At 41.6% G+C, this 17,604-nt stretch overlaps 1 protein-coding gene across 3 annotated transcripts; it reads right to left on the reverse strand.

Annotated features, from left to right (window-relative positions):
- Positions 1–2,610: 2,610 nt before the first annotated feature.
- LOC131230795 (UDP-N-acetylmuramoyl-L-alanyl-D-glutamate--2,6-diaminopimelate ligase MurE homolog, chloroplastic-like) lies at positions 2,611–15,568 on the reverse strand. 3 transcript variants are annotated; one of them, XM_058226782.1, is made up of 6 exons: positions 13,595–15,558; positions 12,513–12,629; positions 10,666–10,841; positions 7,368–7,513; positions 3,926–4,126; positions 2,611–2,812 (listed from the first exon to the last, which is right to left on the reverse strand). In XM_058226782.1, exons 1-5 carry the CDS (start codon positions 15,468–15,470, stop codon positions 4,108–4,110), a joined length of 2,334 nt encoding a protein of 777 aa, XP_058082765.1. In that variant the 5' UTR covers positions 15,471–15,558; the 3' UTR covers positions 2,611–2,812; positions 3,926–4,107. The 3 variants fall into 3 exon arrangements, with proteins under 3 accessions (XP_058082765.1, XP_058082766.1, XP_058082767.1); XM_058226783.1 differs by lacking the exons at positions 2,611–2,812; positions 3,926–4,126 and having other exon boundaries at positions 7,370–7,513; positions 10,677–10,841; positions 13,595–15,564; XM_058226784.1 differs by lacking the exons at positions 2,611–2,812; positions 3,926–4,126; positions 10,666–10,841 and having other exon boundaries at positions 7,370–7,513; positions 13,595–15,568.
- Between the last annotated feature and the right edge of the window lie 2,036 nt (positions 15,569–17,604).

Raw genomic sequence — 17,604 nt, forward strand, 5'->3', positions numbered from 1 at the left:
AGAAAATATTCCATTGCGTACGAGCATGATTATCCTGCCAAGTGATATTCTATTCGAAGATCACACCGATCCAGATATAATTGAATATATATTTGAAAGTAGATTTCAAACTTTAATATAGACCCTTCCAACGCATTTTATAAATCTACTTTAATATGTAAACTATCTGGAAAATCTAAAAAAAAAAAGAAAAAACGTAAGCATAAAAATCTCAATTCTAGCCACATCTGCTTTGAGTTCATCCACATGACATAGGCATTGAAAATTCCAGCCGTAACCAGTGCCTCCCGTGTCATTCATTTTTTCATTAAAGTATAAGTATCCAACAGCTTACATAAGATATTACAGGATCAACCAAATTCAAGCGATAACACTTTTTTTTATTTAAGTGAAATGAACTGAATATGAAGTATGCGATCCATCACATGGCTTGCTAGCATGGTTTTGAGACTAGTCCGATGCAGCTTGTTCGAGTCCGAGTCAACTCAGACTGAGGAGGATCCGACCTAGTTTGATTCCCTGAGTCACACCGACTTGGACGAGTCTGGCCAATTCAAGCCTGAGTCAGGGCTGAGCCAGTTGATCTGAGCCGTTGATGTCTTTTTAAGTTTGAACCATATCTAGCAGAGGTAGCAATGGGCCAGGAACACGGGACAAGATGATAGATCGAAGCCTGGGAAGGCCCACCATGGTTTTAAGACTCTAATGATCCGAGTTGACTCGGGAAGTATCACTCAACTCAAGGCCAAACGAGTCGGGTTGAATCCCGAGTCTTTAAACCATGATTCCCACCCCTTGTAGCAAGAAATGTTCTGCCCAGAAGCTTAACATTTTGGCCCACGAAGAGATAATCCTGACCCTTCATCTGGGAAGTCCTCATCATAGATGGTTCACATATCACTCACCGTTGGTTTCCAGATCCATGCAAAGCATTACAAAAACAACGGTTTTGGTCAACTCTACTTAGCATTAAAGGTGATGATCTCTCATCAGTAAAGTTGACCATATACCATGGGAGCTTCAAAGACTCTTACACCTCAGAAAACACAGCTGGTGATGCACGGGGCTCGTACATGAGGAGGCATCGTTGGACAGTTCATCACACGGGGCCACACATGGTCGAGGAATGCCTCCAAAATGTCGGACTGTCATGGCTAAGGCTGAAAGTCGGGCAGGTTGGGTCGGGTTGGTGCTCAACCCTAGCCCAACCCAAGGTTTCCTAACCTCAACCCTAACCCAACCCAACCCAGCCTCGGGTTGGAAATTCTTAACCCAAGCCCAACCCAAGCGGGCACGGTCGGGTTGGTCAGTTGAATACATGATAATATTTTCATTATTACATTAGTCTATTGTATTTCAATACAGGTCTTATTTTTTGTATCTATAGTTTTATTAATTATATATATGTAGTTATTTATAGTAAAGAGCTTCATTTTTTTTTTCTAAACAAACAAGCTAAAATGTAGGACAACTATTTCTTTAAAAGTCATTTTGGGTAGCACGCAATCTATTTGGGAGAAAAAAATCTGGCACATCTTATTAGCTTGAGTCATCGGAAATGATGTGGACCAATGAGACCCAACAACACTGGAATTTCCTATGCCTTCAACACAAACGATCCACACTCAATTATAATTAATTAGTAACTTATATATTGATCGGGTTCGGGTTGGGACGGGCAACCCAACACCTCTACCCAAGCCCGACCCAAGTTTTACCAGGTTGGGGTTTGTATAGCCCAAGCCCGAGATCGGACTTGATACATCCTACCCGAGCCCAACCCAATGTCCGGTCCGTCGGGTTGAACCCGCCCTACTTTCAGCCCTAGTCATGGCCCCGTCTGGAAGGACTCAATCCAGGCAGGGGCTCTATGGGGCCCACCGTGATGAATAGATTTCATCCACACCGTCCATCGACTTTGCCAGCATTTTTTGAGGTATGAGCCCAAAAAATAAGGCAGATCCCCACAGGAAGCGATGGTGATAATGCCCCCACTGTTGAAACCTTCCTAGGGCCCACCGTGATGTATTGGTTTTATCCACGCCGTCCATCCATTTTGCGAGATCAAAGGACAGGTACATTCCCAGACGGTTTTTTTTTTTTTTTTTTTAACGAGCTCCATGGGCCCCACTTCGTTCAGTGTAATATCCACTCCACCCATCATGTGTTGGCCCTCATCTTCAACATACAGCCCCAAAAATCAGCCGTGTCAGGTAGGCCACTATGGGAATAATGTAAAATTACACCTGAAACCTCTAAATTCACGCAGTGCAGCACACCGGAGTTCTGGGTTGGGCTGATTTTTCGATCCTCCTGATGAGGTGCACCTGATGAACGGGTTGGATGACATGTACACTTCTAGGTGGGCCCCACACAGCATCTAAAAAGTTCCCATGGCACGTTCCCCATCTCCATTGTTCCCTGTAGAGAGGATCAGGCTCATTTTTTGCTCCAGGGCCTAACACCTGAGGGCCACACCCGGTGGATATCAAACACACAGCATAGTTCTGGGCCCCACAGAGCTCGGGCTACAATGCCTGTTGTCGAGGACGCTGGTCCCACCCTCCATGGCGGGGCTGGGCCTGCATGTGTGGAATCCTGCGCATTACCTGATCATTGAAATGGCTACGATCTAGCATTTGAAAAAGGCATTTTATAAGACAAACAATTACAGCGCGGCCGCATGCTTACGGATTTTCTCTCTTTTCTTCAAAAGATAATTCCGGCTTTGAAGCATATTCTTCCATGTCACTCTCACTCACTCTCATAACATGAAGCCATGGCTTTCTTTTGGAGCAAAACCGACGTCATACTGCAAAAACAAAAATATCACATCGTTAGCTGCTCTAACCTAAAACATACACTTCTAAAAATCCAAGGGCCCGGATAGTGGACGCCTGAAAATGAGTCCTATCTCATTTTTGGTAAATGTAATTATGCATTAGAGATCAGCATCATTGGTTATCAAGATTATTTTTTAATCCTTGATGATCAGTACCATACCAGGCAGATGGGGGGGCCAGTGATGTGTTCACAGAATCTAATCTGTCCATAAGATGCATCAATTCAGAAAGCCTTCAGATCCCAAAAATCAGCCCGTCCCAAAACTCAGATAGGCTACACCACAGAGGAACAGCCACCATTGATTAGTGCAAGGGGGCAACCATGTTGATTATATATAATCAAGTTTGTTCAGACCCTTTATCGAGTCCAAGTGAAGGATTCAGCCAAGATTCAGGCTGTTTTGCAACTCCAGTGGACCCCTCTGAAATTCAAGAGTAGGCATTCCCTCCCGGGTAGTTCCCTTTGCTGTGGCCCACCTTAGTTTTGGATGCGGGCTGCATTTTGGGTGCTATGGGATTTTTCTAACATGACACATTTGATAGACAGGTTAGATGTTGCAAATACATCACATGGACCCCATATCTACATGGTAACAGTGTAAGCTTTAGTACTTGCATAATTACAATTTACTAAAAATAAGATGACCTGTTTGGCACACTTAGTACTTGCATAATTACAATTTACTAAAGATGAGATGACCTGTTTGGCAGACGCCTAAAAAAAAATGAGTTCATCTCATTTTTAGTTCAAACGTAATTATGTATTAGAGATCATGATTGTTGGTCATCGAGATTCTTTCTAATCCTCACCAACAAAAGAAAAAGAAATGTGATCTCTAATACATAATTACGATTTTACGATTAACTAAAATGAGATTAAATAGATTTTAAGCATCTACCAAACAGGCCCTAAGCACATGCTGAAAGCCGCAGCCTAACTACATTGGCTGAGTTGGGTCCGGCTCCATGGCTCAGTGATAGAAAGACTGTTTCAACACAGAGATCCTGGGATCGAGTGCCCATGTGGTGTAGGTGTGTGTGTTAAAATAAATAAAATAAAATACATTGGCCGAGTTCCCTACCATATACCAAAGGGCCCGCCGTCAATAGTATAAGCCATTGCTTCCTATCACATAGCGACGTGGTTGGTTTCTGACATAGATTCTTTTTTATGGATGGGATATGAGTGCCCAAAATGCAGGCCTGATAAAGGGTCCGTCATCCCCCCATTGGCTGTAGGATAAGAGTTTAGGCTTTTTCCAGATCAGTGACTCTCCGGTAACCTGCAGAAAGTAGAGTGGAATAAGAGAAGGGAGGGGGTGAATAACATAGGTTTGAACATGGTTCACTGCCACCCACACAAATGTGAAAATATGATAAGTTTTTCAAAAATCCGAACCATTCATCTGACTTGCTGCCACAGAAAAAACACATGGATGAAATTTCAGGCGCATTGGATACTTGAGTGGGCCACAATCTCATATTTAGTTCTACCTGTTGGTTGTGTCAGTGTTTATTGAGAGAGAAAATGCATTAAAATGCAAATTTCCAAACATGCCTTAAAATAGCGCATTTATCACGGATTGAGCTAGCTAGCATGTTGGCCTTCACGGCTTGAACTTCCATCCCAAAAATCGACAGGCTCGGCGCCCCCACAGCACAGGGCTGATTTTCCAGGCCCAAAAGAAAAACTGGATGGGACATCCCCACTCAAGACATTTTTTTGGTTTTTCGCACACTCAAGACATTTTCTTCCTTCTTAGCTCTGCATCGTAGGGAGAAGAGCGGAAGACTGGCTTTCTTTTTTGCACTCTGTTTGCTAAGGACCGATTTGTAATGAAACCAAAACAAGGAAATGGAAAACCCCATGGAATCCTCAAATCAGGGAAATGTAACGGAAAAGGAAGGAAATTACTTTCCATGTCCGATGTTTGTTTAGCAATGTAAATTTCCATAGAAATGCATTTCCTTTCTCCATTCTCATTGTTGTTTTGCCATTTCGAAATTTAAGGGAAAAGGAAGGAAATTACTTTCCATGTCCAATGTTTGTTTAGCAATGTAAATTTCCATAGAAATGTATTTCCTTTCTCCATTCTCATTGTTGTTTTGCCATTTCGAAATATAAGGGAAAAGGAAGGAAATTACTTTCCATGTCCGATGCTTGTTTAGCAATGTAAATTTCCATAGAAATGTATTTCCTTTCTCCTTTCTCATGGTTGTTTTGCCATTTCGAAATGGGTAAATCTGCCTAAACCAAGGAGAAGTGCAATAAATAACGATAATTTCTTGCCAGTTAAAATGTCAGATCAGATGGTCAACTCGTTTCCCACCAATTGAGGGAAAGAGATTAAAGAGATTTTTGTGGAGGATAGGTTTTCGCCACTTTTTGAGGAATAATACTTTGGAAAAGGAAACTGATTTCCTCCACCTTTTTTTTTCTCAGATAGAGAAAACTGTCACATCAAAGGAATTCATTTTTCTTTTCCATGTGGTCATCCATGGTTTTCTCTCTTAACAAACGGTCCTAAATGAATATAGAACCATGCAGCAATTGGTGGAATAATGCTACATAAGTAGCTTTCAATAAGATTTTGGTGCAAGTTTTCCAAGTGCCTATGCAAGAATATTTATATCGCTCAAGGGTTGAAGGGGACCAAACATCAAGAAAGAAATGACGGAAACACCAAGCCTATGCAGGTGATTCAAGTTGATTTGGGCCCATGATCTATGGGCCAAGCACAGACCCATTAAGCACAAGCCCAACAGCCGGCCCATCAATAAGGAGGCACAAGCCTACTATTTAGGAGCTAACTTATTTAGGCAGTTAGCTAGCAAAATCAATCAATTCTTATCTTTCTTTCTTTTTTTTAAATTTCTTTTCCACATTTGTAATAAGTCATTGGTTGTCAATGACATTATAAGTTTTACTTGTATGTACATTTCAAAAGCTTATATAAGGGCGTAGGATGAATAGTACCAAGGCATTTTGAATTGAATAAAAAATTTCTAGATTGTTTTCTTCTACTTGTGTGAGCTTAGCTTAGAAGTACCTATGCTTGGGCGGATACTCCCCATCGGCCAGCTATGCCAGTTAGGTATCAAAGCGGGTCCCAACGGTTGAGTTGAAGTCCTAGATCAACAATAATCTTGATATTATTGTTTTCAAGTTCTTTAATCATAAAATTCTGCCTCTTTTTCTTTATTTTCTTCATTGCACCCATCCCTCCTACCCCCCATTCAACTTTTTTCTTTTCTTTTACAAAACCCAAAAAGTCCATTTGACCAGGGGGGACACTGTCGAAATTTTTTCAACCATTTTCCTCCATAATCAGGTCCTTTAAAACCCAAAATCAACCCCATTCCAGCCCATTAAAACTTCCAAAAATCAGCCACATTCCAGCCCATTAAAACTTCTAAAAACCAGCCATATTCCAATCTATTAAAAACCCTCAAAATCAGCCTGGTTCCAGCCCATTGAAATCCCTAAAATCAGCCCATTCCAGCCCATTAAAACCCCAAAATCAGCCACATTCCAACCCATTAAAACCCCCAATTTCCGATCAATTGGCTTCAGTTGTAATTTTCTTTTCTTTTTCTTTTTTTCTTGTTTTTGTTTTTGTTTTTGTATTTTTGGGTTCAGCCTTTTGTGAATAAATTTATCATCTTTCAAAAAAAAAAGTCTATTACATAGGTTCATTACAATCAATGAGTCTCATTAGATTATTTTTTAAGAGACTAAATGGACATCTCAGATTGATTTATTGGCCCGCCATGTGTCACATGGAGATATGGCTCTACCATATTCCAATTATCCCAATCCAACTTATCATCCAAGATTTTATGTTACCTGAGAACACATCAATTTCACAACAAGCCGTTCTCATTCTTATAATGGTACCATCTTAATGATGTTGATATATCCACATGGGACCCCTTGTGACAAGAATATCCAATTTTCTAGAACCAAATAAAATTCTGAGAAATTAAAAGCCCAAAAGAACTCATAAATGAGAAATGATTAGGCTACTTTGGTAGTGGGATTTCTTTCCTACACCGTCACATGTTTACAAGATTCAGTCCATTCTTTAGGTTGGCCCCTTGGGTATGTTCTACAACAAAAAATCAGGTCTCTCCAATCATCCGAATTGGCCATGCGTATACAAAAAGGTGGATTGTTAGAAAAGATCGATCAGTTGTCCCCATTCAATGTACATGTGTGGCCAACCTGATCACTAGACTGGCTTGTTTTCTGGGCATCATGCATAACTGGTGGACCCATCTGATGAACAGCCTGGATCTCACACCCAAGCCACATTGGCACATGTGGCAAGAGTAGGCCATGAAATCCTAACGCTATGGGCTAACACCTTATAAAAGGTGATCACACCATAAATATGATATAGCACTCACCAGGTAATTAAAATCCCAATCTATGAAGTGATGTTGCGAAGGAAAAAAGTGGTTTTTGTAATAAAATTTGGCCTAGTAAGCACAATTAATACTCAAGACTGATGATCGACTTACCGCCATGGAAATTCGCTTGTGTCTATCCCAGCTTGATGAAGCTCATCAACATATTGCAACGCTTCTCGGCACTCTTCCCTATCATCGAAGAACTCCTTCTTGCTGCCTTCTAGTTGATAAGTTTCATGACCTTTACCAGCCACAACCTACAACATATGTGATAGTGATTGAGTTAGTAGAAAACTAGAAATTGCTGTGTGAAGCCAACTGGGTGTTTCACACTTGCAAATGCCAATGATATCAGGTACCACTTAGAAGTCATAATTAACATCCAAAATTATCAAAGAGGTAAGATTTTGAAGATAGTTGCATCACTTTTGTCAGACAGCACATAGTTTAAAAACTTATACAAAGGAAACCTATCATGTGCACTTGTTTTTTGTGAGATTTTGATTTCTGAGTGTGTATAGATGTCTTTTTTAACATCCCATGAAGTTTCATTGAAAATTTTGATCAATTTCCCAATGTTTCGCGAAAACAACAGAACATTACGCGATACATCCAATATTTCCCATGTGATACCCAATATGTTTCCGTATCTCAAGGGTGCAATACATCCCGTCGACACCGATACGAAAAACATTGCTTGAGACCCATGTGGCTACCAACAATCTCTAGCTTTTTAAAGCTTAGCTCTTTTCTTTTTTTGCTTTTTCTTTTTCTTTTTCTTTTTTTGCTTTCCTTTTTTTTTTTTAATGAAATGTTAAGAATATTTTATTAAAAAGAAAACGCCAAAAGGCAAGCTACAACAAAACCCTGCCCTCACAGACCTAACAAAAGGACAGAGGCCTCGCCACAATTGACCCAAGAAAAAACTTCTAGCTTTGCTCTAAAAAATACATCCTCTACAAACTCATGCTTGTCCCATAAGGAGCAATTATTCCTTTCCAACCACAAAGCCCAAATAACAGCCAACATATCTAGCCTCCAAGGCTTTCTTAGGACCTTGTAGTTAGGTGGGGCCAATCATTGTGGACATCCTTACATTAGGAAGTCTATGCATTTCTCCTTGTCCTCTGCTAGAAAGTTGATCGTTGAAGGAGATGCCGGATTGACATTCAGTTGGTTTCATCCATAGATAGCAAAACTCCACATTTTGAAAGGGGAAAAAAAAAAAAAAAAAACCTCCATGTATTTCAAAAGATTGGCAAACATACTAGTTAACCAAATTAAACACACTTTTCTCACAAAACATGTTTTATTCAAAAAGAAACAAGAAAAAGGAACTTATTTAAAAAAACAGTGATTGGTAATCACTATCCATTGATGGAATTGATTAGAAGGTGATAAATTTTAGTGGAGACTGTCAATTTTTATATGGGTAATTTGAAAAGAAAGGATTTAGAGAGACAAAAATACTATTTTTTCAATCAGAACTGTATTAAATCTGAACTATCCATTCTCCGATTTGTTGGCGTTTCCATTTCTTTGACCAAATTCCTTACCGTCTTTTTTTATGATCAAATTAAATGCTATCTTTTTATGAATGGATCAGAATTTTATTATAACCAAAGAAAAAGGGAAATACAAGAAGGGAAATTGTCAGCTATAACCACAAGCAGATAGATGCCTAAAATCAAAACAATAAAAAGCTGACGAACCCCTACACTGGGGCAATTTATCCCAGCAATAATTAGAAGCTGATCCCCAAATACATGCTCCTTAGACCTTACCTAGCCGATTCACTTCACTGTTAGAGTCACAATGAACATGGAAGAATGATGCAATTATGTCAAGGCATAGATCCATTGCTTCTACTATAAAGTTAAACGCGAACATTTTCCATAGCCTTTGGATAGGAAGAATACAAAATACGGATGTGGAAAACCCCCTGAAAATCTAACAATGTGGAAAACAGAGGAAATGTTGAAGGTGTCAATGATCAATATATTTTGTTTGTTTTGCATGGTTTCCATGGAAATGTTGAAAAGTCATTAATGAACGACAAGGGGTGTCTCTCATTATTATGAAAATGCCTATGGATTAGCTTTTTTGGGAAGTAATCAATTCACTAATCTTCTGAGCAAAAGCATAATAATGATAGTCAATTTCCACAGCTACCTTTTACAATATAAACAGCTAAAAACATCATATCCATTGGAACCAATTTCATTTCCTACCATTTCCAGCTTCCCAAATCGCCCCTAATTAAATATGAACAGTTCCCGTACCCCTTTTTTCCTTTTGGTTTTTTGCTAACTATCGTTTCATCTGATAAGTTGGGGCCTCAGAAGCTAGCTTTCTGTATTCTACAGATCAAATATATTGCAGCTATATTGGAAGCCAACTTCTCCATTGTCCCAGGAATTGTCAACAAGGTGGCCTATAGACTCGCTAAAGAGGTGATGAGAGGATCACTAGCTATTAGCACCTTTATGTATTTATCAGCTCTTATTGGTACCTTTAAATTTATTTATTTATTTTTTTTTTTTGAAAGGTGGCCTTTGATAGAATTTTAGTCGCCGTTTGATAAAATACATACTTGAATTGATTTGGAGAGATTGACTTTGTTGTGACATGATCATGAGTACACCATGCAATCTATGGTAATCTAATCATTTTATGAAATGTGATTAATTAAAAAATAAAATAAAAATAAAAATAAAAAACCCTACCAATTGCCCCCTTGTGTCCTTGGTCGCTTCGAAAACTTTTTGTCTCCTAACCATGAACATAGATTCCCTTCTTGCAAATCTTAGGCTAGGGTTTTTTGAAAGATGATAAAAAATTTATTTATCATATAAGTGCCACAAGCACTGGTGATACAACAAGAGCCCCAAAGCAACAAAGAGAAACAATCAGCGGAGATATTCAAATTAGAAGCCCACTCTTTTACATAGGTCTTAGCCCTCCCTAATAATAAAGAAAACAAACCACTTGTGTCAGGCTAGGGTATGATGCTACTTTGACATTTAGGACCTTTTGGAATGATGGAGAATCCTGAGTTTTCCTTCTTTTTTTTTTTTTACCCCAAAGGATTTTTTATTTTTTTTGAAGAGTTGCCCAAAAGAATTTAAATATGAAAATTTTAGACATTTGGTTTCTCCAAAACATTGTGGGCAGACGGGATACACATTAAAAGAGTATTCTTTTGAAAGCCATTTCCTTTCATCTCCTGCTCAAGGCGAAATAGATAGAGTGATCTATCCAATTTGGTTGATCGATGCTCCCCCGCATGCAAACATGCGCTTAGAAAATAAAGTTTTGGTTCAAAAACATGTCTTTGACAACTAGCAATTCTATAATGAGAAATCCATATATGATAAGGTAGATTTTTAACAACTAGTAAAAGACTTACAACTATATCACCTTCCTCGCCCATGGCCACTGCAGCCCGTACAGCTACTCGCCTGATATCATGTAGGAAAAGCCTATGACCATTCGGAAGAGGTGGGTAGTAATCGTTTTCACCATGTCGCAAGTAGTCCTGCATGGTCAATCCCACACCTGCCAGCATGTCGTCCAAGATGTCCACTGATGAAACGTAAACATGTGCACGAAAAGTCAGATTGAGTATCCTGCTCTGGAAGTTCCGAGGCAATATATGTGGCTACAAGCTCACCCAGGCTTTTGCTTGCACCAACAAACAGTACATCTGGAACCCAACTTCTAGTGATCTAAATTGTTCATATGGTAGGCCGAATTGTAGATGGGAGGTGCCCCCAAAATCTCTCCCATCTGATTATCCTTGACATCCAATATCCCCCAATTGAATGAGGACCACTACTTGTTAACTATTCATCTTGACCAGATGGCAAGGATCAACCACATTGTGAGGTTAGGGATTAGACCAGCCATGATTGGGGTCCCACCAGATCAATGGCTTAGGTTCTATGGATTTGGTCCCATCCTCCCTCCAAATGCCTGGAATTCAATGCATCAGGTCTAGTTGGGCACAATGGCAACAGAAGCATCCGCGGTGCGTTGAGGAATTCAGCTGGGGGTGTGATTCATGCTTTCTTGGGGCCAATTAGTTCGTGTCATACACAGTATGCCGTAGCAGCTGTGGGAAGGGAGGTTTTGCGCATTATTGGATTGGAAACAGAGCTTCCTCTCACGTTTATTGAAGGCCCTTCAGAATCTCTTATCCGGTGGGTTTCGCTGGGTACAGAATCTTGGATGCTTCGAAATGTATTCAACAGACTAGATCCCTGTCTGCTAGGTTAAATATGTCGTTTAATCTTGCAAGGCATCTTTAAATATATATAATTTAAAAAAAAAAAAAGGTTACAGAAAGGTGGGTCCCATCTGTACCATTAATCGGTCGAACAAAAGGGCTCCATATCTATCAATTGAACATCATGTGAGACCTTATATGTTAGATAAAAGATTTGTCCAACAGCTTCTCTATATCATCTCCTTGTTTCAGGATCCGCGCGCGCGCAGGGGAGGGGGGAGAGAGAGAGAGAGAGAGAGAGAGAGAGAGAACAGCTTCTCTATATCATCTCCTTGTTTCAGGATCCGCGCGCGCGCAGGGTATATGGATAATGAAGTTTGCCAAGCATACATGGGAATAAAGACCTGCCCATCTACACACATTCATGACAATATAGCATACATAGCAATATCAGTGCTTACAAAATATATGGATAATGAAGTTTGCCAAGCATAATGGGAATATAGACCTGCACATCTACACACATTCATGACAATATAGCAGACATAGCAATATCGGAGCTTTACATTAGGTGGCCACACGGACTAAATCTTCTGATTTAAAATGTCGGCCATAGCACATCTTACAAAACAAATGGTGAAAAAATTATTTCCAGACATCCATTGTTATGTACAGTGTCACCCACCTGAGGCGTAAAACAGGAGCTTTGCATCAGGTGGCCACACTGACTAAATCTTTTGACTTAAAATGTCAGCCACAGAACATTTAAGGTGGGCCACGTGGTACAAAACAAATGGTGAAAAAGACCTTCCTAAACATCCATTGCTATGTACAGTGTCAACCACCTAAGGAGTAAAACAGCCTGTTTTTTGTTTATGCCAAAAGATCTAAACAGTGTAGCCCACCTAAAGGAAAGGTTGGATATCATGCTTGTGCTGTATTGGCATGGGCTTATGTGTAGACGGGTAGGGCTCTTATATGCGAGTGGTATAAGCAAACATCTATGAATTATGGTCTAGATTACATACATGGATCTTCTGACTTTGGATTGTCTGATGTCAACATGGTTACGTCACTTTTGTCGGTTGCAATTTTCGTCATCAATGGTCTCTTTCCTCTGTCGCTTTCACCGGCGCAACCAAATACTTCAATGAAAGCATCAATTGTCAGAGACAGAAATATTGGAAGTAGCATCACTAAGTCCATTCATTACTACCTTTACCATGGGTAGGCTGAATGCTGCTTATGGATAAAGAAAGTAGCGGTGTCATGAATCAAAATGGCAGAAACTGATATAAAAGAGAATTTTCCGTCTATCTGATTTCTTGCTTATCACCAAAGGGGGGAAAAAACAATTCCATCTAAGAGATGCAAAAGAACCGTGGTTTTTTTACTCAGCAACTCATCCCAACTTGTTCGGGTTTGAGTCAAGTCATGATTCACCCAAGTTGGGGGTGAACCTTAGGCTGACTCGTGGTATGGTGGTACCAACCTGTACAGGTCCCGACTGAGCCCGAGTTGACTCAGACGAGTGGGGTAAAACTCAGACAAGTCAGCAATCTGTGATAAGAACCCTTTTGGAGATGCAGGCTAATATAGAATTCAATTTCTGAGATACTGAAGTGGCTCAACTGCTTTCAACTAATTGGAAAGATGGGAGCAATATACCTTATTGACGAAAAATACCATGTTCGGCTAAGCAAAACAGCATTTTATTTTTCTGTTCGGAACTAACAACACATGTAGGTCACACTTCTCAGTGATCCTGACCCATCTGGTAGGTCCTATCACGAGTGGGTCGTGCCACAAAAATCCCCTCCAATGGAAAATCTCACCTACACAATTGATGGTAATTTTCCCATTGAATGTTTGATTGTTAACTAAGATGTCCAGTTGCAGGCCACCGATTTGGACAGTAAAGATTTAAGATTGTCCGATCGAGAGAATATTCACAGGATGACCAATCCATAATGTGACCCATCAGATAACAGTCGGGATCAACCGAAAGTGAGCCCCAACTGTGCATTTTCTAATCCAAATTTTGTTCATCCAAGCAGCATAGAATTTGATGGGAACGGGAAAATAATCAAAGAAGATCAAAGTAACACACCCGTGATGATTCTCCGTGGACCCAATTCCCTCACTGTATCAAGGAGCCTAGATAATGCATCAGGTGTATGGGCGTAGTCTACAATCACACCAAATGCTTGCTCCTCGTCAATCAACTCACATCTACCCGGAACTCCATCAACCTCTTCGATTCCCCTCACAATGTCCTCCAACGGTGCCCCTACTGCAATCCCAACAGCCACAGCTGCAAGGATATTGTAGATATTGTGCCTCCCAAGCAACCCCGATGATATCTCCAAAATCCCTTTCGGTGTATTGACCAAAACCTGTGTCTCAAACAATGACAGTTCCAACTTCAACGGGTACACGTCCGCGCTCTTGTTCTCCATAGCGAATGTGACAACGGGCACATCCGGTCCACCCTGTGCGGCAAAGAATGGGGCATTTGGATCGTCGATGTTCACGATCTTCCGATGCCGCTCCGGATCAACCATCCTCGAAAATAGCTTCGCCTTGGAGGCTCGGTACTCCTCCTCAGACTTGTGGAAATCTAGGTGGTCCCGCGTTAGGTTTGTGAACACTGCGATGTCAAAATCAACCTCGTCGCACCTTCCCAGCGCCAGAGCGTGCGATGACGCCTCCATGACGATCGCCTCAGTCCCGTTGTGGACCATCATGGCCATCAGTTTCTGGACCATAACAGCGTCTGGGGTTGTGTGCGGGGCCTCCAACTGGTTATCACCGTGGATGTAGTAAGCAACGGTGCTCAACATCCCGGTCCGCAATGCCATCGCCTCATACATGGCTTTTATCAAGAACGCAGTGGTTGTCTTCCCATTTGTGCCCGTGATTCCAATCACGGACATGCTCTTTGATGGGTACCGGTAAAAGGACGCCGCCAACGCGGGGAGCACTGCATTCGTGTCCTCCACAATGACCAAAGCCTTACACCCCAATGTCTCATCAATATCGATCTCCTTGCTGGCCACAACGGCAACCGCCCCCCTCTTATCAGCCTCACTCAAATACAAGTGCCCGTCAGTGCGCATCCCGACACAGCACACGAACAGATCCCCAGGCCCCACCTCCCTAGAATCATGCTGGATACCTGTGATCAGGACCTCCAGATTCCCGTAAACTGAAACCGGCACGACGCGGCTCTCATCCAAGAGTTCTGCCAGTGTCATCTTGAACTTGGGTTCCACAATCCTAGCCTTGGTTTTACCGAAACTATCGAAATCAAGATCAAATGAAGAATCACGGTAATTCAAGTCCGAGACACTCACCTCGTCAGCGAACTTTGGTGAGCTCTCCTCATCCGTATCATCTGAGATCACTGTCAGGCCCTGCAGGTCGCGGATCTCATCGAGGTCAACGACCTCCTCGGGTAAGAGCTCCTCAATCCCCTCAAGGCCGGGTTCAGCACCAGGGACTCCCGTCGATTTCTTTGGGTTGGGTGGGAGGAGGCCCTGCCGGACGAATTCCTTGCGCTTGAGGGCAATGGCACGGTCGATGTCACCAAAGAGATCGTCGCCGTCGGAAGGGGGATCGGCATTGGGGTTATCGGGGGCGTCGGTCTCGGCAGCGAGGGCGGAGAGGAAGGTGGGCTTGTCCTTCTCGAACTGGGATTCTTGGAGCTTCCGGGCACGGGCGGCTTGGCGGTGAATCTGCTGGAACTTGGAGACGCCATGGGTGGAGTCTTCGGGAGCTTCGGGAGGGTCATCATCAGAGGGGGTGGGGTAGAATTTGCCATCGGGACCGATGGCGGATGGGGGTAGCGCGATCGGACGGTGGAGATTGAAGCGGAGGGTGGAGAGCGAGAGGAGGTGGGGTTTGGAGAGGAAGGGGGATTGGATTTTGGAGAGTGGGAAGAATGGCGGAGAAAAGGAGGGGAAGGAGAGAGAAGGAAATGTCATTTGAGAGAGAGAGAGAGAGAGAGAGAGGGATTTGCGGGGAATTTCAAGAATTTCAGAGGGTTAGTTTCAGAGAGAGGGGGGGAAGGGGGGCTTTGAGGGGGTTTTCGGATTTCTGTTGTGGATGAGGGCGAGTTGGGTGGAAACTGAGTGATTGAGTAGGGGTATTTTTGGCATTTAAGAAAAAAGACAAACACTTGGGGCCGTTTGGCCGGGCGAATCCCGTGGGACTACAAAGGATGGGATGGATTTTAAGGTAACGATGGTGGTGTCAGTGGATTGGTTTAAGATCCGTGGGATTGCTACATCCAGGACAAGTTCACTGGATCTGTTTGGCACGCCCGGCGTATCTCGGGATTTTACCTTCCAATCCATCTAATCAAGGGATGGGAACAATTTTAAGGTAATGATGGTGATGTCAGTGGATTGTTTTAAGATCCATAGGATTACTTATATCCCCGGAGAAGTTCACCAGTCCGCTTGGCTGGTCTTGCATACCCCGGATATCGTGATCCCATCCCTCCTAACACCGTGGGATCGGTCCGGCCAAACAGGCCCTTGGATACTCTGGTGTCTACTGGATGATACTCGGGCACTTCAAAATTTAACTGTCCAAACTATGTTACCTAGCTTATATGTGTCATGAACCAAAAATTAAGCTCATTGGATTATCTGACTGTTGTGTGCATCTATTGGGTGGTTAAAATTGAAAAATCCAATTGTTCTATTTCCACAACCAAGTGTCCACAAATCAAAGGTTTGGATTGTTCAACCGATCTGCTCTTGAGATTTTGAATGGGTGACAACGGAATACACAATTTACACATGTTTTAATTTCTAAGTGCCTGCGTACCAGGAGTCATACACAGACCGAGTATCATATAACTCATCTCTAGTCTCCAGGGAAGGGGCAGACTTTTCTGTGAGAAATCCTAAACCCGTTCATCCGTTTTGCCTTCAAGTGTTAGGTTATGCAATCCAAAAAGGAGAAGGGAAAAGGTGCGGCGTGGCCTCACCCAAGATGGTGTGGCCCTTCCCATGGAGCCCACCTTGTTGTATTTATTCTATATCCATGCCATTTATCCGTTTTGTCATGCTATTTTAAAGCATGAGCCAAAAATAAAGAAGATCCAAATCCCAAATGAGCTATGTTATAGGAAACAGTGGTGATTAAACTCCTTGCCATTAAAAAATTCTTAAGGCCCACTGTAATGTTTATGTAATGTTTATTTACCATCGAACCTGTTGAAAAAGTATCATGAACCTGGATGAAGGAAGAAACTAAATATCAACTTTATCTAAGCTTTGGTGACCCGTTAATGGCTAATCACCACTTTTTCCTATGGTATGGTCCACTTGAGAATGGGATATGCTTAATTTTTGGGCTCCCTGTAAGTGGATGGACAGTGTAGATATATGATACGTACATTGAGGTGGGGCGCATGAGGGGGGTTGAAACTTTTCCTAGGTCCATCATGATGTTTATATGCCATTCAAAGAGTTCATATAGTCATTCTCATTAGCATGGACTGAAAACACAAAATTACCATCATGGTTCGTAACTTAAATGTGCTCGTGAATGTTTCAATGGTGGGCATTCCCACTCAAGTTTTAAGTCTGTCTCATCTTTTGGCTTACATCCTAAACATGAGCTAGAAAAATAAATGGACGAGGTAGATGGAAAACACATACATAGCAATGGGTCCTCAAAGCCTGCCAACCTCTATTTTTAGTATTTTCATTCCCTTATTTTTAAAATCTTTCCCACCCATGGCCTTTTCTTTTAAGGATATTTTTCCTATTTCTTTGGTAAATTACTGGAGCATTAAATCAACAAAATAAATACAAGTTGTTGTTTGGATGATCTATTGGTTCATCTTTTTGTCTTAAGACTTGAGCAATTATTTCATATTCTACTAAATTCATGCAATTTTTCCATCAATATAATGTTAATTGGGCAAGTCCATTGAGTGAACCAATCACTATTCATGTACATCATGATAATAATAATAATAAGGATGGATGAATACCGCAAGATGCATAGATGCGTGATTGTATGAAGTGAGTTGATCTACCCACTTGCCTGAGTTTAGTTCCATCAACTTGTATCTCTCATTTTAGAGTAGGCTTTCACCAT

The sequence above is a fragment of the Magnolia sinica genome, chromosome 17, assembly GCF_029962835.1.
Source record: "Magnolia sinica isolate HGM2019 chromosome 17, MsV1, whole genome shotgun sequence".
NCBI lineage: Eukaryota > Viridiplantae > Streptophyta > Magnoliopsida > Magnoliales > Magnoliaceae > Magnolia > Magnolia sinica.